This window comes from Triplophysa rosa, linkage group LG23, assembly GCF_024868665.1.
Source record: "Triplophysa rosa linkage group LG23, Trosa_1v2, whole genome shotgun sequence".
In the NCBI taxonomy this organism is placed as follows: domain Eukaryota; kingdom Metazoa; phylum Chordata; class Actinopteri; order Cypriniformes; family Nemacheilidae; genus Triplophysa; species Triplophysa rosa.
Genome location: NC_079912.1, coordinates 13,761,026 through 13,786,344, shown reverse-complemented (window position 1 = coordinate 13,786,344; position 25,319 = coordinate 13,761,026). Strand labels below are relative to the sequence as shown.

Below are 25,319 nucleotides of genomic sequence, written 5' to 3'. Positions count from 1 at the left end.
ATATCTTTAATATCGACTGAGTTAGGCAATGTCAAAGATTGAAATCAAACTTCGAGGCTCATAATTTCAAAATGAGATAATTAGATATCAACCTGGTTTTCACAGGCAGGGTCACATTTTCGACCACATGAAGCCAATTTTGGTTACCTGTCAAAAATGTTTACAGTACACGAAAAGTATACTCTTTGTTACAGTTATCTCAAAACAATTTAAGAAAAGTACTTTTACTCTTACAGAGTGATACAGAGATGTTTCCTTTTGATTTACGTCTTGCTAACAGAGATCTTAAACATGAATTTTATGACTAGAAGACCCTCCAGTGTACTTCACAAAAGTATGGAGACGCTTTTTTCATTTCACTTTAGGTTGATGGCAGTGAACCAAAAGTAACACAGCCGCATGTCCTAATGTTGCCTAATTTTTTCCTTCGCAGTTTCTTTACAACTGCAGTCATAATAAAAAAAAGACATAGTTCACATGGGTGTGCATTACAGCTGCCAAAACACTGTTAAGTATTAACAAAAAGTCATGATAATAAAGTAATTCAGCATACTGGGAATTTTATGTAGTAAGCAAAGTAATAAACGGAATTGTCTGTGGATACATAAAGCAGGAGTTTATAAATACTACAGAGCACCCACGTGGACGGCTTATGTCCTGAGCTTAATCTTACAAAATGTAAAACGTCAGCGATTGTTTCAAAGTACCTACTTTAATACATAACTCTTTCAAGACGCATGCATGCAATATTAATGTTGGGATGTCAGAATGCTCTATAAAATGTTTTCATACCGACACAGTGTTTTTTTTTAATCAACATATGGCTTGCTTATTGTCTTTGCATTAAGTGTCTGTGAACATTTAAAACATTATTCACCTTTAAGATGTAAAAGAATGAAGCTTTCTCCTCAACCGGCCCAATCACACTGCTCCAGACACTTTTAGGGAACATCTGCTGGCCAGCTTGCCATTTGTTACGTCTTCATGACAAATCTCCAGGCGCTCTCTGCACTTACTCTAACAGGTTCGAGCAGAGCAGTGCTGTTATTTGGCTCGGACATGAATGTAGCAGGTTCATCCCAGAGGTCAGCAGATGTTTTTATAAACCAGCAGAGCCACAGGACTTCATTATTCAGCGTAACTGTGTGTGGATCAGCCCTTTGTGTTGTTTATCTGTTAGTTGCAGATCTGGGTCAAAGCATACACAAACCTGCTTTCCTGTTATTTTGATACGGCTCTTTTGTTAAGCTTTTTATTCATTAGCACATTAAACAAACTATCTGGCTTTGCCATCAAATGCTTTGAATAAAAGAAAGGCTTTGAATAATAAAATGTTGGAGTGCTATATAGATGGTCGGTTAAAATAAGCACTGCTGAAACTTTTAGGGGTTGCATGTAACGCATACGTGAAGGCTTTAGGCAGCAAACCAGTTTTTTTAAAGGTCATAGGTCAAGCCTTTAAGAAACAGCCTTCAGACTAACATAACAATCTGATCTTCAAGTTTGCAGTGCCATTTTCCTGGTGAGCTTTTCATTTGGCCTGTAAATGTGATGCTTTGTGGTTCCGGGGTCCGGCTCTGAGTCACCGTATGGATGATGCCCCCCACCCTTCTCTTCTCCTTTCTATCAAATGTCACGAAAAAGCAAGTCTGACATTAAAAGTATAGATTGATGCCAATCATAAAAAACTGCTTTAAGGTTATTTAAAAGAATGTACTCTTTTATCAAGGCTTAACGAGAAATGTGGACTGCAGACACTTCTTCACAGACTCTTCAGTGACTCACTTTTGTTTCAGATTCTAAAGGGCTGTCTCCCCTTTAAGAAAATGGCTTAAAGCAGCTGAAGTCAGCTTTATGGTCTTTTAGCGTGGGCTGGTTTTAGAGACGTTTTAGGAAGACCAGCTGGATGGTCTAACTGAAAAGCTTGACCAGGCTGGGAGACCACCTCTAGCCAGCAAAGACCAGCAGACCTGCTTAGGCAATTTTTGAACAGGGTCCAGGTTTTAGAAAGTGAAAGATTATGAGCCGCTGTCCTTAGGAATGAACTGTTTATAAACAAAGGTTTCTGGAAACCCAGAAGGTTGAATTGCAACCCTGCTGAAAATCTGTTGTAATCTTTCTTTGTGTGTTTTGGTTCTAGCTGGTCCAAACTGGTCTAAGCTAATCAAGAAGCTATAATGGTCCAAAAAACAACTTACTGTAAGTTGGTATCCTCGGCTGAAATAGTTTTTTTCCTCGTCCAAGACGGTCTACCAACTTGGACCGGCTAATGACCACATTACATCATATACCAGGTGTCAAAACACATTTACCAGTTTAAAGCGGCCCTAACACACACGGTTTCTGCCAATCTCATATTAATCTTGAGTACCTATAGAGTAGTATTGCATACTTCGTATCTTCGAAGAGTATTTAGTTTGATCATTTTTATAAAAGATAGATACAGCTGTACGATTTTTTACGAAAGCATACGGCGCGTGCGGGGGGGAGGGGTAGGCTGAACTAAAGCACGTGCGCACCCATTGCCAACAAAACACAGACATCAGTTTCACTCACCGCATGCAGTTCATGTCCGCCATCTTTTACTCTTGCAAATAATTTGAGCATTACCACAAACACGTGAAGTCGAGTGTGTCTGCTTTATCAGGAATGCATCAGTGATCACCCCAATGTTTGACCTCTCGCTTCACTGGGTGGCTTTCACACGCAATGAACCCTACATCTGATGATAACCCACAAGGCAGAAAAGCGATAAGGAGGATATGTAAGGAGGAATGCTCCTCATTATCTGATGGAGAGAATCTGGCAGATTTTGTACAATACAACGTAATTGCAAGTTAGGCAAAATAGTGTAAACTACCTCTAAATGGCTTCTTTGTTCTCTCAGAAACTTATCTTATATAAACTTACATTTTATTATTTTATTCCAGGAAAGAGTCATATAATCAAATGCTGCCAGCACTTACTGGCAGAAAGTATACAACTTCTTTATACTTCAGACTCAGACTTCAGTGACAATGGTTAACCTAAGAAACTCCATTTGCAGTGTTGTTTAGTTACGTCTAACTTTTTTGCATATGTGTACTCTTGGCACCCACTCCTACTTTTACAATGTCTTTGGAGCTAGACAAGGTCAGATGATGCAATAAAGAGGATGATGGTATCTTCTGCTGGTGGGGATTAAAGGTGCACGCATGGCTAGTGATGGCACTGGAGCAGTTCTTACTGAGCTGACCCTATTATCCATGCACCAGAGTACCGCTGAGCGACAGCTGAAACTGAGTAAAAATAGCCTCGTATTTTCAGCTTTGGATCAACTGCTCTTCTCTTCGCTTTCTTTTGTAAACATTTAAAATTCAGATCAGCTCAGCCTTTTTTAATGATTTTGACAATGTCACAGAGTAGGTAAATCATATTATAAGAGTATGTTTTTGGATGTTTTGATAAAGCACTTTTGGTGTCTTTTGTCTTTGTGATATTGTCTGTTGAATATAGCTAGATGTTGAAAATTCTATAAGATCAAAGAAATTGAGCTTTTTTGCTAAAACAATGGCATACGTGGGTGTTTCTGTTTCAGTGGAAGTGGAAGTGTTTGGGAAACCTGTCAGAAAACAACCATTATATTTATTTTATATTTGTATTATATTTGCTTTTATATTTATATTTTCTTTTCTTTTAGTTTATTATTTTAGTATTTAATTAATTTTTTATTTTAGATTTTTATTATGTTTTATTTTATATTTCAGTTTAGTTTATTATTGTATTTTTTATTTTAGTTTATTTTTTATATTTATATCTATATTATATTTTATTTTAATTCAATTCCACTTTTTGTGTATTGTTCCACTCACTGCTTATTCTTTCTTTCTGTAACTTTTTACATTCTGCTAACTTTTCTACTGATCTCTAGTCTCTTTAATTCTCATTTAAATGCACAGGCACACCTGTACACACCCACATCTCTCTCTCTCTCTCTCTCTCTCTCTCTCTCTCTCTCTCTCTCTCTCTCTCTCTCTCTCTCTCTCTCTCTCTCTCTTCTCTCTCTTGTTCTCTATCTCTCTCTTTCTCACACGCACACATTTACAGGCCAGTGCATGCATGCACCACAACAACAGCATGCTCGGATACAAACTCAAAGATCTCCACACAGGTGCACACACATCATAATCATTAGCACTAGAGGGATTCAGCTCACCCTGTCCATCACCCCTTATCCTCAACACCATGTCTTCACTGACCTTCTCAAGCTGTTCGTTGGACTTTCACGTTCTTATTGACCCGCAGGCTGCCTGCCACTGACTGTCAGCATGAATTTGTCATCAGCAGTGGACATCAGTGAGCAATCCGGTGATTACTCACTGGGCCTACGCTCCTTCTCCCGCTCGCAGACAGATATAATCTCCACGCCAATGCCGCACGCTTTTGTCTGCAAGCTTACAGGCAGGCACTGCTGTGTCGGTTTATCGATGAGAATCTAATGCAGCAAAATGTAATTTTTGAGGTTTTTGAAGCAGCGCATGATCTAATTCTCAGAAGACCTATGTTGTAAATATTTACCAATATTTTACATATACAGGCTTAGGTTCTGTATATAAATATGCATATGAAATGAAAGCCCAAAAAGATGAAAGCTGACACCTTTAAGTAAAAAAATATCTCGGTGAATCACTGAGACGGAGGAGATTGAAGCTTTGAAGGTGCTACTGAGTTTTTTTTCTCTCTTTCACAGGTTGGTGCTTTTCAGATGTGTGACGTGGTAAATGAGATTGAGCTGGCGAAGGAGAGATGTGAGAATCAAACCGCAGGAAACGTCACATCAGGTGATTTTCACCAAATAACTTTGCTCTGTGCTATTTTCACAGTCAACAAACAATTTCGCATTGATGGGGAACGGCACACGTAGGTGCAAATCACAGAGGTATTATTTCGGATGCTGCAACAAGGCCAAAAACAAAACCCATGCTGGTGACTGTATTTACCTGCAGTGGGGTCTAAAAGTCTGAGACTTTTGAGGTTGGAAATTATAAAGAAATAAAAAGTATGTTTTTTTATTGCGGATTTATTGCGTACAAATGCGGATGTTTAATATTAAAGCCATGTTTAAGATGTTTAATTCATATTTATGCTAATCTGCTGTTATATTGAAGCACACAAGATTCTTCTTAAAACTTTACTGATGGTCTCAGAACCCACTGTATTAATATTACAAATGAATTATTTTGGTAGTGACATGATATTATAATATAGCAGCAACTAGGAAAAATAGGTACAATCCCATATTATCCATTGAAGTGGCCCTTTTTGGTGTCCTATATGGGATATCTGATTTGATTCTGGTCCATGTCATGTAGCCATTTCATTTTCTCTCTCCCTCTTGATTTCTGGTCCCCATCCAGTAAACGTGCCAAAAAATCATTTACATAAAAATCAATGCACATAGATTCTGATTGCTGGTGAATATCATTGTCCTCATCAGTGAGAATGCATTGTTCACATTTTAATGAGTCCTCAAGGGTTCTGACTAAATACAGAAATTCATCAGCGAAGCTGATTATTTTGGCTTTTCAGCAAAGGTCCTAAGGACTACCACACCGTGCATAGATATCAATGGTCATCCTGAGGCTCCTTTGAGGTATGAAGTAGGTTATCCTCGATTGACTCATTTCTCAGGCAGACAAGGTGAATTGGCATTCAGGCATGAAAGACAATTTTTTGAAGTGGAAGGCAGCTGCAAAAGTCAGACCCCCATAATAAACGAAGGAAAGCGGATACTATGCCCACAAGAGTTTCAACTGTTTGAAGTGAAAGCCCCCCACAGTTTCCATTGCATATTGTTGTAAGGCTTCAGTTATTAAACTTCATTCTTACTTGCATACTGTAAACATAATTTGATATCTGAGTCAACCAAATGTTATGTTAGGAAGTTATTCTAATGTACCTAGAAATAAAAAGGTTGGTCACTAGTCTTGCCACAGTTGTGCAATGCTTTGCAAGTTGAGCTACAGAGGAAAGTATGAAGTTAAAGGGGTCATATGGCGTGAATACGTGTTCTGCATCTTTGGTGTGTTATAAGTTGCCCATGCATGTATTAGACACGTAAAATTGTTAAAATTAAAGTTTCAGAACAAAAGATGCATTCTATCTAAAAGCGAATGCTCACCCAGACCTGCCTGAAATGCCTCGTGTAACCACACCCCCACAAATCTACGTCAGTTTGTGGTGTGATTTGACTAAGACTGCCCAAATTTATACGCAAGTAAGGTGGGCGTACCTGTCAGTACAATTGCTTTGGAACCTGATGTTCCAAATATGGTAAGAGGCGGTACATTTCCGTCACACGCTTGCAGTATTCCACCAATCACTACGCACTGATTAACTGTCCAATCATAGCACACCTCGCTTTTCAGAGCGATGAGCTTTGTTAAAAATCTGCACGTTTCAGAGAGGTGTGGCAAAGAGGAGATACAAACATGTACGTTATGTGGAAAATACAGCGTTTTTGAACCTTAAGTCGTGTATACACATTGCATTACATCTAAAACAAACCATAATATTCGTTTTAGCCGTGTCATATGACCCCTTTAAACAAGTTTTCTTCAGTTTTCTTTGGATCCCAGGATTATTAACTAATTGACGGAGGTGATACTTAAGATGTGATGAGTAGCTCTGAAGCTAATGAATCTGAACAGAATTCTCAGATAATCTATGTAAATCCTTAAGATAAATATACACTACCGTCGACTGAGACTTTTATTGGTTATTGTGGTGCAATAGACTGTAATGGCATGGGCAGTCATCTTTTGTTATATTAATGCTCTACGTTATGTACCATAAATAACAGCTTTGGATGTTTTAAAGGCTGTTTCCAGATTATACTTTAACATCTTGAATAAAAAAATGCAATCCAGTGCCCTCAGTGATCTTCTCCCAACATCAGATCTGAACGTCTGTGAGAAGTTGTGGAACATACCAAATTTCTGTTTTTCTATCTCTAAAAGAAAATTCGATTTTTTTTGTAGTGCTGTCAAATTGATTAGTTGTGATTAATCTATTCCAAAATAAATGTTTGTGTATATTTATATGTACATATAATCCCACACACTTACATGTATATGTAAAAAATATTTACATAAATATATATACAGTACATTTATATTTTAATAGTAAATAAATATGTTTACAGTAAATTCATTCATTCATTCATTATTTATTTCTAAAGCACATTTAAAAACAACCAGGGTTGACCAAAGTGCTGTACAGATCAGGAAGCTCAAATAAAAAAGAAAATCCTTAACAATCTATAAGATAACATAAATAAAAGAAGATAAATAAGTAAATAATACAATAAAATAATTACAATACAATACAATAATTAAAGTAAATATATAAATATTTATAAATATAAATATATATTACACATATACAATACTATATTACTAAATATATACATGTATGTTTGTGTATTTAAATATGCATATAAATATACACGCCACACGCATTGACGCATATATTATAAAAACACAAACTTTTATTTTGGAATCGATTTGACTGCCCTCTTTTGTTTTTGACATTTACTATTAAAAGTAAAACTAAAGCTTTGATGTCATTCTACTTAATGTTGTTAGTATGTTTTTATATTTATTCTAAATGGACCCAACTTCAGTCTCGGCTGCACCTCAGCCCTCCTTAGTTCCCAGGTGTGTGTTTATCCACAGAATGATTTCAGTAGATGGACTAGCACATTTATCAGATTTCAATTTAACTGCAGTCCTGTGATGACTGAATTTATGGGTTTAAATTGTGGGTCCTCTCCTGCCCACACATCCATATACCAACAGCAACACTGTCTAAATGAGGTGGATTTTAAACAGGCCACTTGCCTCTGGATCATTCTGCTGTAGCTTGGGGAGTACAAATAAGATGAACTAGCTGTCAGTTCTCCGCATTGACAGTCAAGGGCCGACTCGCTTGACTCATGAATCAGAGCGATGCATTCTGGGGGCACGTGTTGGATTGTAAATATTCAAAGTGTTATGGGGAAGCAATAAGCAGTTACCGTATCTCGGTTTATTGTGTTCACGAGTGTGTTCAGCAGTGTGGAAAGAGTTTTAGAGCCCAGTTAATAGAGACAATGAAGTCTCCCAAAGGAGAAATAAAAAACTAGTGATGATAACTACACACAGGGCTATAATTAAACCAATAGGGTTGTCCCGGAATTTCTGTCCTGGAAATTAGTGCTGTCAAATATGCATATATATCCGGTCTATTCACAATAAAGCACATGTATGACCTTTTCAATAATATGTTTAAATTACTGTGCAGTAGCTGTAGTTCAAGTGGAATTTCTGTTTCATAATATCTTTCACTCTCAGATTATGTCAGGCACTACTGTATATCATTTTATATATCCATATTTAATAAATTTCAAAATCCATATTTTAATTTTCAGTTGTGACCCTAATATTTTATTAAGAGTTTACAAGTTTATAAAAGCAATATCCTGAAGCTGCTCCATATTGGGAATATTCTCAATATACTTTAGCCCAGTTTCTTGTATTTTATTTAGTTTGACGACTACAAATATTTATCTTTAATAACTTTAATCACTATTTATTGTGCAACAAAGTAACCTTATTTATTTCTGCAACAAAATTACTACTGGGGGGGGTCATTGCAATAAGAATGAATGGAGAGGCTCAGAGATGACTGGTTCCCTCGACTGAAAGCCTATGCATTTTACCAAAAGACTTTTAGAAGATCGCAAAAAATAAGCTCTGTGATTAACAAAGGTTTATGATGTTTTTTCTATCAAGATAATCTTTACAAATTAACACAACATTTGTTACTTTTGAAGCTGAAATACAATCGACAGAAGTATAAAGCTAACACGATGCTATAAACAGACTAAACTCGATATCAACGTCACCACCACCAATCCTCGGACAACTTTTTCAAACTTTATAAAAAATGTGTTCCCTTGTAAGTAATTACTTTGTGAATGAATCCGCATCTTCGTTTTAAGAGATTTGTGCCCATGTTACATTATTTGTGAGCTTTAGATGCGCTATGAAGTCTAACGTCCCCGCCAAAGAAAGTAGTCGCAACTTGTTAGCAACCGCCGTTTTTAAGACACAATAAGGCTTTAAGGAATCACAAGCGGGTTATAATTGGTGTGTTTTATGTCATAGAATAAAACTTGAAAATATTTCAAAGTTTTGTTTACCACAGACCTTATTTCGGGAGACTTACCAAAAACCCATTCAAAAGACCCATAGACTTTGGAGCGATGGAACCGGAAGTCCTAAAATGCTAACTCGCTTCCGGGTTTTGCATACAAAAATACGTCATCTCTGCGGCTCCCTATTCTGGTTGTAAATAATGCAATGAAACACATATAATTTGTATTATTTAACATAGCAGCAGTATAAAAATTATATTGGTGCATTTTTTTACACTTTCTCTTTATGCTTCTGTATAACATTGAAGGAGCAATGTTGAGATTTTAGTGGCATCTAGAGGTGAGGTTGCCCTCCACCCCTCCCTTTCCAAACACTATGGTGGCTCTCACAAGACAAAGATGCTGAAGGAGATAACATATTTTTTTACTACGAAATGTGCTCTGTAGAGCAGTTTGTCCATTTAGGAATACTGTAGAAACAACATGGCGAATTCCATGCAAGGGGACCCGCGGTGTATGTAGATAGAAATAGCTCATTCTAAGGTAATAAAAACATAACGCTTCATTATGTAAGGTCTTTATACACCTCTGAAGACATAGTTATGTATATTATATTGCATATCTGTCAATAGATCCTCCTAAATATTACACACTGGCCCTTTAAAATGAAAGTTATGTTGCATTGAGTTACAGTCTCTCTAAGTATTTGTTCTCCTTTGCTTCACAGGCTGCAAAGGAATGTGGGATATTATAGCTTGTTGGCCACCAGCCAGAGTTGGAGAACATGTGGTGATCCCGTGTCCAAATTACTTCAGACACTTCTCAGATCACCATGAAGGTAAGCTGATATCATCATCTAAAACCTCTGAGCTTCAAGAAGGACATTTAGCAACTTCTCTGTAAATGTGTGGTCACACTAGGTTTTGAGCATGTGAAATTCAAGGGATGATAATTAAATGATAAAAAAATCTAAATTTGCCATCTAAAATTTTCTGACAACGTTGCAAAGCAGGTTTGAGTTTTGTGTTGTTTGTATTAGGCCGAGAGGTCAGTTAGATCCCCTGATACCCTGTTTATATCCAATTTCTTTTTGCTACACAAAGTCGCAGGTCACCGTTTACCAAACTTGAATTGACAAACTAAAGTTTCTTGCATGTTCTTGCATTCATGCTCTCATTTGTTTAAATGCATTAGAATTGATGTAAATGAAGCATAACGTTTAGTCTTTGTCTTTTTGTATACGTCAACCTCAATAATGACCTGTGATTGGTGTGCTTCTCTTATACCTGAAGTTTAGGTTAATCTATTGATAGTCACATTTAGAGCCATTGAATGTTTACAATTGTTCAGTAGCTAATCTGAAAATACTTTGATTAACTGCTCAGAGCAAATAGCTATGCTTAGGGAAAACTCTAGCTTTAGCTGAAAGGATTTCAAATGGTATTTATAGCACATTTGTATAATAAATAGGATGACAATGTTGGTAAGAAAAGAATTTAGTAATTTCATACATCACTGGTCAAAGACAGCTAAAGTAAATTCATTGATGATTTACAGGCAATGGAATCTGTATAGTATATCAATGTAGTACTGGTGACTGAGGTTTACATTTTATATGCATATTGACTGCAGAACTGCTGCGCTTAGAATAGAAGGAACAGGCAATCCATCAGAAGCCAAATCAGTCCTATCGATTGAGCGCCATCGGGGCATATGTGTACAGACATTAGATCACACTTCTTCATCTGATAATTCAGACAGAGCCACATTGGAACGGAAACTATTAATTACCTCATGTATTAAAGTCTGGCAGTCCACCAAGTTCCCATTAGCCTCACATAACACTCACCCATTTTGCTGTGCATGTGTGGAAGAGAACAAGGACACACCCACTACATATTGCCCCTACCACAAACCACACCCACTACGTATTACATCGTCCACAAATAACGCCCACTAGACGTTAAATCTACCACTGTGGCCACACCCACTGCCACTGCAGATGTGGTAAATGCGCACAGCACTTCCTATAATATTTCTGTATTGCTGCACCACTTTCTTTTCCCTTTTTTTAGAATTGCTTTGTTTAATTATTACACTTTTCGGTACTTTATAGTTTGGTTAAGAAGTTGCCTGTTAAATAAAGGTTTTACTTTCTTTTTGCATGAGGGCCATCTATATTCTAGCTTACTCCAAAATGTTGACCAAATAAACATTTCGGACATGCTTTTTAAGTATATAGTCTCTCTATTCTGTGCAACAGACTTTGGCGGAGAGAGAATGCAGTGATGACTCATTCTGTGCAGGTGACTGATGGCCACTTTTTATACTTGCTGCCTTTCGATTTCAATAAATCTGCCAAAGAAATATGATTTATTAATCCAATTAGATAAAATAAGCTTTGTCATCAAAGTCTGCAGACAAAAGACTTAGGTATGTGGGAGTAGTTTGACGTCAAGGACAGTGTCAGTAAATTGTATATTTTTTTAATTCTGGCAATGGCGTTTTTAAATGTTTTAGGTTGATTGAGGAGCATCAGGTTGCTGTTAAACTTGCTGAAAAATTCATCATTCATCACAAAGTTCTTGGTAGGATCACAGTGATCAAAAGATGAATGTTATGGCTTCTTGCCAGAGCCAGGAGTGATGTTAGCGCATACAATGACTCTTCTGAGCATCAGTATAGCCTGCCATCTAGATTGTTTACAAAAGTGTGGTGTGAATACAAACTAGGCATTCATACTGAAAGGTCTTTATGCCATCTGAATGATGTGTTACAGTAGAAGCCCTTGACTCTTACGGACAGATTTTGCAACAAAACTGACCTTTTCCTTTTTAAACACAGATGAATATGTACAGTAAGTTCTGTATTGTACTGTATATGTGGGATATGTGTATTAACATTGTATAAAGTGGAGTCTAAGACATTTAAAAACAATTAAAACCGCATAATGCATAAAATATGAAATATTTAAGATTCAGCCCCAAACCGTAACTCTTATAGCTCGAATATGATATGAATAAATTAAATACGTTGTACATCGTATTTAAATACATCTAGTGGCGAAGTTGTGAATTGCAACCAACGGCTGACTTCACCCCTCCACCCTCCCTTTTGAAGCACTACGGTGCCTGACACAGAACTAAGATGTCATAAAGTTTTCGCTTCTTTGTCGAAGGAGATCATTTTTACGTATTTTACGACAATTTATTACGTATTTACGAAACGTGCTCTGTAGAGCAGTTTGTCCGTTTAGGGCTACTGTAGAAACAAACAACATGGCGAATTCCATATTAGGGGACATTTTTGTCGATAGATCCTCCAAAAAAGTACACACCGGACTTTTAAGTGCAGTATGAGTTTACAATATACAGTATGACATGCAACAGAATCTTATAAATGCTGTAGATGGGGGAAAATCTTTTTCATACCTTTGTTGTTTAAGTGGAACTGTGGACAATTCTGGTTGCAGTCTGGAGATATGATACAGATCTTTCACTTAACACAGATGTGGAAATTTACAGTTTTCATACTAGTGACATTTCTAGGATGAAGGAGAGAGAGCACTGGAGAAATGGATGATTGAAAACATTGAGGAGATGAAGAGCCAATGCTGTTACCCGCAACATAAATCACAATTGTTAGCCACCAAGAGACGGACATAAACAAGGTACTTACCGTAGCTCAGAACAGCGGGTGGTACGGGAATGTGTCGAGATCAGGATGGATCGGGTTTTGAGGAAGCAATATTGTCTGGATGTAGGAGGTTTCTTCAGTAATTCACATTAGCCCAAGATTTCTAGAGAAAGATAATGCAATGCTGTGTTAACTTAGGCATTTTCAAGTTGTTCAGTATAAAAGGAAGTACGTATGTACACATGTATGATGTGTATAGAATAGCATGGTGTTAATAATTTTAATGTCTGCAACTCGGCAGTTATTGTTTTTAAAGGTCATCATTGTTGCATGTGTATTTTGTGAATGCTTTAGATATTCATAGAGCTTCTTGTTCTACAGGGTTTAATTAAAGCACATGCCTTTAGTCTTTTATACTTGTGTCATTCATCCTCTCAGGAATGTTTAATGAATGAATATTTGATTGAGGAGATGCAGTACGCCTCTGGGTTTTGTGCCTGCAGTTGTACACATAAACAAAGCATTACTTCATTTAGTCATATTGGCGAAACTGTTTGTTTCATATGCACAAGACTGTAAAGTTAGGCACTTATCAATATTCTACATCTAAGTAATCATATTCATTGATCATACTCTGAAATGAGAGGATGTATGTAGTATGTACTGTAATCTTGTTCTTGGGTTTGATTTCTGTGAGCGATTGAAATGATCAAGTTTCTTACTGGTGTCCCCAAAGGAAAATCTTGTCAGATTTAGCTCACTTCTGACGACAAAACCCACACACACATACCCAGCCACACAAATGAATCCAATCCTCTCTCTGAATGGGAATGCCTTGTGCTTCTCAGAATGATAAAGGTCTGTCTGTAGTTCAATACCTAGGATTAATGTAGCATTCAGGATTTTGCGTCATTGGACCGCTGTGGTTTATGACAAAGCCGAGGTCCACTAAAATAATGTGTGAAGATGTTGTGTGTGCGTGCTTGTTCAGTGATGGATGCGTGAGGTCTGGTGACAACACGAAACCACCAAACAAAAGTCAGGATTTAACGTCGTAAATTGAAGTTGCACAAGCTTTTGGCTGCTGGATTTTGTGGAGGTAACATGAATGCTTGTATAAATTTGTTTTGTATGTTTTTTTATTTCAGATGTAGGAAAGGGATTAGCTATGGCAAATTACAATCTTAGGATGCATGATGTTTACTTTCTTTCATTAATGGTTTAGTGCAGGATATACAGCTTTCTGTAACTCAGTGGTTAGAGCATGGCGCTAGCAACGGCAAGATCATGGGTTCGATCCCAGGGATTGCACATGCTCAAATGTATAGTATAATGCAATGTAAGTTGCTTTGGATATAAGCGTCTGCCAAATGCGTAAATGTAAATATTAAAATCAAGGCAATTATGATGTTTTTAGGTGTGTAATAATTACAGATGGCTTCCTGTGCTTGTGTTGCATTATGTGAATGAGAATTCCCATGTAAACTTCAATAATTATGAAGGGTGTCAGGAAGAATGAAGTCAGGCGTCAACTGGATTTCACGAAAGTGACAGTTTTCAAATTGTTCTGGACAAGGCCATTCAGCATTTGATTATGTTGGTCTGGATTGTGTGATCAGATGTCAAGAGAATCTTTTTTTCTTATCATTATTCTTCAAATTTTATTTCTACATTAAGCTTTGATTATTTTGCTGTTGGGTTGTGGCTTAAAGAGAGACAGGGTTACATGTACTGTATGATGTTTCCTTTAACACGCTGCACCTGATTTTTAATCACCTTTTGTGTCTAATGCACTTTTCATGTGGAAGGTACTTTGGTGTTCATGAATAAAAAAATTACAATAACTGCAAATCAAAAGAAGTAACAAAAAGTTAATTGCTATAAATTTACAAAATTATACAATTTAGGGTATTTTGGTGACGAGATTGTAAAAACATATAAAGAAAACAAAACTTTATATATGTCAACTGTTACGTTTTGTATGCCAACTGTTCATATCAAGTTTGATATGAGGTTGACAATCACCTTCCAGTGGTGAATTGTGAATAACCTCCTTTTACCGACCATTTGTTGAAAAATAGAGTGCAAAATGACTTCAATCTCTCAGCATTTCAGTCCTTCTTTGTACAGGCAAAGTGCCCCTTTTCAACTCCACACATATCCTTGAATTATGGCGCTGTGTTTTACATTATAAACGATTTATAGTACATTCTCAAATTGATCAATGTACATGTATATACATTCTGAAGGAACAATCAACTCAAAAGCAAAAGTCACAATGCTTCGGGTTCATTTAAAAGGAGATAATAGTCCTAATACTGTATATCATATTCATAATAGTCTTTGGTTGGAGGGATAAGCAGAAGTCTTGCTTTTACTTCTTCATTACATGATCAAGTATTCAATTTCCACACAGGCACTGATGGTTCCCAAACAAAATGCAAAAAATGCAGAAAGATAAGCAAAGTGGTGTTGTTTTTGGATAATGCTATGTGCAGATTTATGGTGTTTACCTGATGCCTTCTCTAACTAAACTTCCCAGGGTGAGCCAGCGGCCACATCTAGACATAACAAGAGCCAATTTATTTTTAACAAGAGGATCGAGTAAGCTGACCTTATTACAAGTTTTCCCTTGTTGATGATCCCCTTCTGTTTTACAAGCTTCAAACTCAATCCAAGCATATATTGTGATTTGCTGCTTGAGTTAAGGGTTCGAAGGGACAAACTTCATGTAATTGGCCACCAAGTTTGTTTGGTAATGAGAATTTCTGACACTTGGACATTATAGACACTTTTATGTAGTAGATGAAGGTCACTGGCATGCCGGCCAAACACAGGTGGTCTTAGCTTTGACTTTTTCAAATATCAAAATTTCTTTTCCAGCTTGAATGTGTCTTTTCATTTGAGGACCCTGTTGTTTGCCTCTTTTGAGTCCTTATTTTTGTTCTGAAACGGCATTGCTTCTTTCATTTTTTGAGCTTTCACGTAACCAGTGTATTTGAAAAATAAGCCTCAGAGCTTCACATGGAGAATCATTTTCTACAGTCTTTATAATTCAAGCTGAGTGAAATTGATTGGTTTGTTTTGATCAATACATGCTATTGTAACACGGGCTTGTCTATGAATGAATGTATTACTCCATGCCCCAACTCCATCCTTTTGAAGTCTAGATCATGTATATTAAACTCTGGACCATGTCGGAAAAGAAAATGATGTCGCTGAATAAGCCGTCGTTGTGCGATATAGAAACACACAGTGTTTAAATTTCCCACCACTTTTTTGTATATGAGAGTCTAGTTACTTGTTGCTAGTGTGAGATGTGAGATATACAATTTTGGAAACTATTTTTACTCAAAAATAGTTGTTTTTCTAGTTGATTTGTATTCAAATCACTCAATACAACATTGTTCATTTTCTTTTAAAGCATAGATCAAATACAAGCTTGCCTGGTAGGGGCTCTTTGTGTGTTGATTAGATTATTCATTGGCTTTTTGTTCTTTATTGAGGGGAAAGGTGGATGTAGCAGCTCAGCTGGAAGGGTGACGTGGTCCAGAATTTCTCTGCTTTAGAAAACTATATACGCCAATTGGAAAAATTTCAGAAAACCAACCCCTGGGGTTCATTGACTTTGAGTTATAAAGCAATAAATAACAAATGCACTTTTGTAAGTTATAGATCACCACACACCCTGTGTGTGTGTGTGTGTGTGTGGGGGGGAAGGGTAAACCCTACGGTATGGGGACAAAATGTCCCCACAAAGATGGCAATATCCAAAACCCTTGTCCTTGTGGGGACATTTTTTTGTCCCCATGAGGAAACAAGCTTATAAATCATACAGAATTAACTTTTGTGAAAATTTAAAAGAGCAGACAGTTGTGTGTGATTGTTAGGGTTAGGGAATATGATATACAGTTTGTACAGTATAAAAACCATTGCGTCTATGGAATGTCCCCATAATACATGGAAACCCAACATGTGTGTGTGTGTGTGTGTGTGTGTGTGCGTGTGCGTGTGTGTGTGTGTGTGTGTGTGTGTGTGCGTGCGTGTGTGCGTGTGTGTGTTTTGCGGTTAATAACCTTTAAATATCTCACATAGGTAACCTCTCAAAGACCTGCACTGATGACGGTTGGACTGAGATGGACCCCATGACCATTGCTGTAAATTGTGGGTATAACCTTAACGGCACTGTTGATGATGTAAGTCCAAATTGTTTATCACTTATTATAAAAAAGAATTCCTAATCAGTCTTGTTTTGTTTTTTGGTAAAAATATGTAGCCATCCTCAAAATATGATACATTTACTAGAAGAGGCTAAATTACATAAGATATTAATGACTTGTTTACACATATTTTAAATTAAGTTTATTTTATTTTTCTTATTTTCTCAGGCATTTTTTTGCCTGTATTAAACATAAATGAATCTCATTAAATTGAGGGCATTTTTGTTAAAAAACAAATGCAATTTAATTAAGTGTAATATTGATCATTTAGATTCTCAAGTACATTGATCTTATTTTAAGATATACGTTGCTTTAAGATCAATGTACTTTATTAAAGTACTTAATCAATATACTTAATCAATACACTGTGTGTCGTCTGTCTCTTGCTATGAGGTCATCAGGAGGTGTTACTAGTTTTAGGTTGCCAAAACACATTATAACGATAACTATAACTATAAAAAAATCAAGTTTTAAAAATTGTTCTTCATTTAGGAGAGTAGCAGGGTTCACATTACAACTATAACGATAAAGATAGAGAGAACGATATCGCTGGGATCACTTTCAGATTGATTTTTCCAGCTGATGAACGATAAAACATACAGTACTGTTAAATAGTTTCTGGCAGATTTCTGATGTTTGGCTATTGATGATCGCGACGCAGGTTTAATGTCTGAATTAAAGACTGCAGCAGTCGGAAAGCGGTGTGTTTATGGGGGGATATATGTAACGCATATGCTTTACATCCTGGACACGATCGCACCTTCAGAGATAGCATCCAGCCTTTGCTGTCATATTTTGACAGCAGAGGCGGATTATCGACATTTATTTTAATGATTGGGAACACTACAGCACGCAAGCTTAAAATAAACATAATGTTATTGTTCACTGGTGTGGACGCAAATATAGTTATAGTTACAGTTATCATTAGTTATCGTTATAATGTGAACGGCCTTTAACTCCTATTGGTAGTGCTCCCAAAAGTCGCTCATCATTTGCATGAAGTTGAACAATTCTAAATTTTGTCCCATTGTTAGACACGCCCACTTCCTGTCGCCAGTGGTTACTGTCGCTTATGAGGCCAGAAGTCGCAAAGCTTCCATTGAAATGAATGAGACCATGTTGCCCTGTCACTGCCAGTCGCTGGCGGTGTGAATCGGCATTAGTGTAAAGCAATACAAAAAGAAGAAATAATAAGAAGAAATTGGTTTGTTTGCAGTGATATCTCCACAGGTGAACATTAAAGATTCAGTTTCTTTGAAAACTAGAGTTTTCATCTGCCTTTATAAAACGCTGTAATGCTCCTACTGTTAAAATCTTTACATGATAGACTTTAAGCCCACGCAGAGTGAATGTAACTGATGATATCTCATAGAATTCTTGACCGTTTCTCACCAAAAACCCAAACCGTCCTCTTGCAGTCAACCTCTTAGCCTCCTTTCCTGCCTGTCTTTTATTTCCTGTGTGCAAACCAACCAGCCAAACATAATAGCCCTTTTATTTAGCATCCATCTTTTGTATGTTTTGTAAACTCCACGCTTGAAGCAGCTGCTAAAGCACTAAATGAAACATTCTTGATCTTTGCTCATAGTGTACTCGTGTAAAGATCAAATGAGATTTCTGCTTTGATGAAACTTTTCCCAGCATGTGTTCCCTTCAATGAAAAACAGCGCAGGTAACAGGCCTGCCAGGTCTCTGGATCCACGGGGAATATGTGCACTGTAAAACTTTACTGTAATTTCGCAGCAGGTTTGCCAGTAACTTACTGTAGATTTAATGTACAATTTTGTTTTAAGCATAAACTTACCTAGTTTATATATTTTTCTTTCATAAAACAAGACTAAATATCTTGGGTCACTTTTCTTGTTATGTAAATGCATCGTAATTTAAGAAGTTTTCAATATTTTTACAGAAAACAAGAGAAAAATGCTTAGGAAGAATGTCTTTTTTTTGCGGTGTTGCTGTGCTAATGCCAGTCTCTTCTTGCTCATTTTGAATCTCAAAATTCAAAGTGTTTTAATTTTGATTAAAGTAATTGAAAACAGTACTAATTGGAAAGTATATTAAGTAGTAATTAAATCTACAGTAAGTTACTGGCAAACCTGCTGCAAAAACTACAGCAAAGTTTTACAGTGTGGGCATGGGTCTTAAAAGTAATTTTATGTTCTTCTGGATAAGTATCTGACTTTGTGTTTAGCGCTTTGAAGTTTTTAGCTTCTCAGTAAAAGACTATGGAGGGGTTATTTAAAACACAAAACGCACAGCGACATCATAGTGCCGAGCTCTACGCAGGTGAGTCAAAGCTGTGCGTGGGAGAGGGTGCGCAGGCATTCTTACCACAAAAAGACACAACCTTGAGCAAGATTCATCCCTTTTCAGGCATCTGGATCTAATAAAATGGACCAGAACGCAATGCATTGAGTCATGGTCAAATACCATGGTATTTTTTTGAGCTGTAGCATTGATGTGGGGTGTGCTTGAGACACAAGAAAATGTGTATTGAGTCCACGTCACAAGTGCTGACATCAGCACAGTAATTAAAAAAATCATTGCTATTGATTTATTGAACACAATGGTGAGGTGTGTGACATCATTTTCAGTTGACTAACACAAGAGATTTTTTCTGGTCTTAATTGAATGACTTCTCACTGTATGTTCAAGGTTGTTCAAGAAGAGAATATAATTACTTTTTTATCATTTATTTTAGGGCTGTCAACGTTAACGCGTTAACGCATGTGATTAATTTTTTCAAATTAACGCGTGAAAAATATTTAACGCAATTAACGCAGAATCCGTTTGTTTTGACATTCTTTGTCTAGCGTTACATTATGTGATTACGCTCTTATTTGTGTACAGGCTTTTAAATCACTTATGCGCGATTTTAAACAATTGCTTTGACGCGTTCAATGAAAATAGACAGCTTCTAGCTGTGGGACGCAGCAAAACGCAACGCGAGGTCCAGTCTGGTGTAAACAGTCATGGGCTGAAGGCTGCGTCGGTTAATCGCTGTCAGACAGCGCATCCGTGTTAAGTTCTCTTTCGTGCTTGAATGGATAAAACCATACAAGATTATGTCAGAGAGCTCGTTTTGTCTAGCGTTTTCTTAAGCAAGACTTCAAAGTGTAAAATAAAATCTTAAATGAATGTAAAGTGTTGTGAAAATGGGAGTGCGGTGATGGTCAGATCTGCGTACTGAGACAGCTCTTAAAGGGGCCGCTTTCTTAAACGTGCTGCTGTGACTCCTGTCACTAACGTTACTCAAAGAACAAAATAAAATAAGAAATCAATGTGATTTTGTAGCTTTAATGAGAATCTTCTGCATTTAATTTATAATTTAGCATTAAAGACTGTAAAGTGTTTGAGAACTTCCTTCAATTTCTGTATATTTCATGATAGCTCTCAATTATATTGTTGAATGGCTATAATTAATGTTAAAATAATCAATTTAATAGAGACATCAGTTACAGTACTAATATCAAAATGTTTTCTTTCATTCATAAAATGAGCTGTTAAAGAAATATGTTGTTTCTACATCAATTTGAAGATTAAATGTGAAATTATTCAAATGTAAAAGTATATTTTTAAATATTATTGTCATGTGTGATTAATAATTACAACCTTTTTTTTTTAGATTTTTAGATTTAGATTCAATTTATTGTCATTGCACATGTACGAAGGTACAAGGCAACGAAATGTGACCTCTGCATTTAACCCATCCAGAGAGTAGTGAACACACGTACCCCCGGAGCAGTGGGCAGCTATCACTGCAGGTCCAGTCTGGTGTAAACACCAGACTGGTGTTTACACCAGACACTGGTGTTTACACCAGTCTGGTGTCTGGTGTTTACACCAGTCTGGTGTCTGGTGTTTACACCAGACACCAGACTGTTACCCCTACTTGCCCGGGGAGCAAGTAGGGGTAAGGTGCCTTGCTCAAGGGCACCTCAGTTGTTACCCGCCGGCCCTGGGAATCGAACCGGCAACCTTCTGGTCACGAGTCCAACTCTCTAACCATTAGGCCACAACTGCCCTACTTTTTGCCCTTTTTATAGCAAAATGAAGCGTAGACCAGAGAGTAGTGGGTGGGATTGGAACATGACCAGCCAACAGTATGTTTGAAAAATGAAATTCTCTTAAGATTCAAGCAGACGTGATTTTGCTTTGGAATTGTTTAAATGTGAGTTCAAAGATAAATGTACGTTCAGTAAACACGGCTTCTCTCTCTTTCTCTCTAGGACAGTTTCTTTAGAACTGTGAAGATTGGCTACACCATCGGACACAGTGTTTCTCTTATTTCCCTCATTACTGCCATTGTAATGCTTTGTATATTTAGGTAAGAAAAGACATTAACACAGTCGTTTTTTCATACAAGTAATTACATGATTTGCCAGTTATTTAAAGTAATACATTTGTACTGAATATAGACCACGTCACAAGATGGGTCCAGAAGCACTTACAGTACAGTTTTTTAAAAATCTCAAATAGGTGACCCTGTATTACAGAAAGATCATAACTTGAAAATCTTATTCCATCTGTTTTGGTAACCATGGTAATTTCAGATAGGACCTCATTTAAGACAAAAGCTATTACAGAACAGCACTTCCTACGTGCATAATCTTATCTTAACTACATATAGGAAAGGGGTATTACAGAAGTGACTTAAGTTTAGGACGACTCCACAGCTGTCCTAACTTCAAAATTATTTAAAGACTGAAAGAAAAAACGCCCACAGTTGCGCTGTCCAACAATGGCATTACATTGATTAATAATTGAAAATGAAGAACGGAGAAGTTTCTATTTCCGTGGCACTATAATTTATAGCTCTCCGTTTTTGTTTTTCCATTTTGTTTACCTCATCAGCAGCTCGCGCAGTGTTGGTTGCTTGGTAACAGACCTGAAAGTGGATTGCCGAGCTTGATGGTACAATTTAAGATTTCCTAACTAGAGATAAGATACGATTTTGTAACATAGGATAGGAATCCCAAATCAAGTTAAGATTTGCTTCTGTAATACAAAATTCCTAATTTAACGTATCATAACTTAAATTAAGAACTAAGATAAGAAAGTTTCTGCGCAGGACCTACAATGAGTCTGCGTGGCCGCTCACACTCGCAGCTTCATGCGTCAATTTGCAATCGCGTGCATTGAGTTCCAAAGGTTGGGGTTTCGGGGATCCGTCACTCCCCACTTGATACCTCTGCTCTCCCCCCGGTTGAGAACCACTGCCCTAAAGGATCTATAATTCCTTATCAATGAATTATGGTAATACAGAGCTGATGCAAATTAATGTGCTTCTCTGGGAAAGTTATTGCGCTTACGTTGTTTACTTGTGTCTGCTCAACACCGATTTTACATCAGACATCCGCTTCAAATCATCTTGTGTAACAGCTAGACGTTGCATAAAACCTAAAGTTGTTTATATAGGCAGAGCTAAAGCTTAGTCTTTGATCAGATGTTGTTAATGGTATCAATGCTTTTAAGATTTTTGTTGCTATTTGGGGCTTCATTTGTGTCCTGGAAACCACCTACTAATGTTTCGTATCGAGGGATGACGTTTAGATTAAGTTGATGGTTAACGCACATCAAACAGCGCTTCACCCACCCGCATGCCTATTGATCGGTTTTACCATGAGGCGTCATGAAGCGTCACATCATCAGAGCAGTCAAGGATTAAATGGAGAACAACATGCTTACGCTTTGACACTACAGTGATTGATCTGTGGCACCGGGGGCAAAACTGCCCACTAATGACTAAGATAAGCGCTTCTTCCACTGATACCCTACAACACACACATTTCTTCTAGACCAGACAAGATGGTATGAATAAATGCAGTGTAGTGATACCATGAACCACAAACACAGTATAATTATTTGCACAATGTTGCATAAAAGGATGACTTTGAATAAATCAATAAAAACATCCCGGGGCGATTTTACGAACCCCATGTGGAGGACCTAAAGATCTCCAATGAGAAATGTGACTTCACCCGTCAAAAATAAAAATCAACCTCTGTTGGAAAGTAATCATAATTTTAAAGCATTTGGAATAAACCGTTTGTATGAGAAATTGCTTTAAAAGGTTTGCTGACTAGCAGCAACATTGAAATAGCTGCAAGTTGGTTATGATTGGCGTGCATAGATTTTAAGTTTGTATGATAGCTCATTTTGATTTTTAATCATTATTAAAGGTATAAATATCTTTTAGAACGTTTAAGCAAAACTTTCAAGTTAAAGTATTAACCTTTTTTCAGTAATGAGGTCTGTTTTATGTGAATAAATGTTGCATCCAGTAATGGATTAAACGCTACCAAAGCTTTCAAATGTTCAGACAACATTATTTCTATTTAGCATTGGTCAGATGAATCATTGCATTTGTCTGGAGAGAATCAGGCAATTTATATAGGTGGCACATTACCATCCCATGTTCATGACTGTAACTGCTGGAAGTATTTTGTTCATGAAAACAGAACTTATATGAATCCAGCTATATAAAGCAACAGTATCCCATTGAATGAATTGACAATTATGGTGACCATCAACATTTAAATACAGTAAAGGTGTTAAATATGAGCGTGTAAGGATTTCTGTGCAAATATTCAAATGAATCAGTGAATCGTCTTTGAATCAGGTTCGTTTACTTAAATTGCCCAAATGAGCTGAATCACTAAACTCAATATTGACTTCACACTGCCACCCCTTAAAGATGTACGTGACAACAATGTAGTGAAATGTCAACAATGTCATCCTATACGTCGTTGCTAGCTCGTTACGTCAGAGGATATGCGCCGATGCACCGGGTATATGACATAAAAATATATTTTCTAATATCGTGCAATCAGTGCTGTCCGCTAGCAAACTTTAGCGATTTTTTTTGCAATCGTTAAAAGAACATCACTGTAAATACAAACACAAGATTGAATGTAACATACATAAAATGAAAAATTGTCATAAAAGTCCTTATTAATGGCAAAAATGACTTACATTTATGGGTCTGCTTGCTCGAGTGAGCAGCCATGTTGGAAATTTCTCTTAGCCCTTCGTTTGAAGTGAGGTCCCGAAAAATATTCGTTTGAAGGGCTATCTGGCCCTTCCCCTTACCCCTAGCCCTCCAACCAAAAGAGAATTGAGACACCCCTACCCCTTCACGTGAATGCGCCGAACGGAGGGGTAGGGGTGTCTCAATTCTCTTTCGGGAAAGTGTAGGGGTAGAATTGGGATTGGGCCTATGTCTTTGTAGTAAAATCTGTCTAGGTGAGACTGCAGATGGCAAGACTGTGAGACGTAACCAATGCTGACAGCGTCAGATCACGCTGTGTATAATGAGCACACGGGAGGCTTCGCACCCCAAGTGTGTTCGGTTAAAAAATACACTTGGATTTGACCTGTAACTCAAGGATAAACTTTGAATGAGTCATGGAGATCTGCTCAATGTGAAAAGCGTATATCATGACATATATAAATAAAGCCTATACTGTAACTTCAGGGTGAAGTGTGTAATTTACACAAACATACACTCACAAATTCATGCCATTGGGATGCTTGTTTATAGTTATCCGTCTACATTAAGCTGAAGGTCAAAGTATTTTAAACAAAACATTACATGCCTCAGTTTGAAGTAAACATGATGGTGCCAACTGTGTTATAGCTAAAATTCTTTTTCTTGGGTTGTTTTTTCAATACGGAATAAAAATAGGCGCTTTTACCAATAGGCCTATTGAAAATATGATGCTTTTAGCTGTTCCAAAACTACATGGCATGATGTGCCAAAGTGGTGCTATCGAAATAGCAGTGAAAAAATAATGATGAAATACTGTTCTTGTTTTAAAACTTTTACCACCCAAACTCAGTAATCTGTTGATAAGACTGATGGGAAGATGGTGGCGTTACATTTGTATGCAAATCATTTTAACATGATTTTCATAAGGAGGAACTGGATTCTAGGTTATTTACATTATGAGAGAATAAAACCAGCCCTTTCTTACACATTTCTTTATTACAAAGACTTCTAAAGGAGATAAATCAAGTTTAGTAGTGAATTAAGTTTTGTAATCGGACTATTCAGCTTATTCTTACAGGAAAACCAATATTCTATTAAAAGAGGCACTGTAAACAACACTATCAATCCTATGACTGTAGTATTTAACAGCCATGTACCAGGTTTGGAGATTAGAGAGGACGGATGTAACAGACTGTTCAATGTTTGTCTTTTAAACACACCAAAGCACAGAGAAAACTCAAAGTTTGAACTAAATGTCAATAGATTTTTAAGTATGAGGTTTGGGCAAAGT

General features: G+C 36.9%; 1 protein-coding gene across 1 annotated transcript in view; it reads left to right on the top strand.

Moving 5' to 3' along the window:
- Positions 1-25,319, top strand: part of vipr1b (vasoactive intestinal peptide receptor 1b) — a 46,097-nt gene that overhangs the window by 6,137 nt on the left and 14,641 nt on the right. The window contains exons 2-5 of the mRNA XM_057323370.1: positions 4,730-4,820; positions 9,906-10,016; positions 16,910-17,010; positions 21,267-21,364. Coding sequence (XP_057179353.1) covers positions 4,730-4,820; positions 9,906-10,016; positions 16,910-17,010; positions 21,267-21,364 — 401 coding nt within the window. The remainder of the gene's footprint in view (positions 1-4,729; positions 4,821-9,905; positions 10,017-16,909; positions 17,011-21,266; positions 21,365-25,319) is intronic.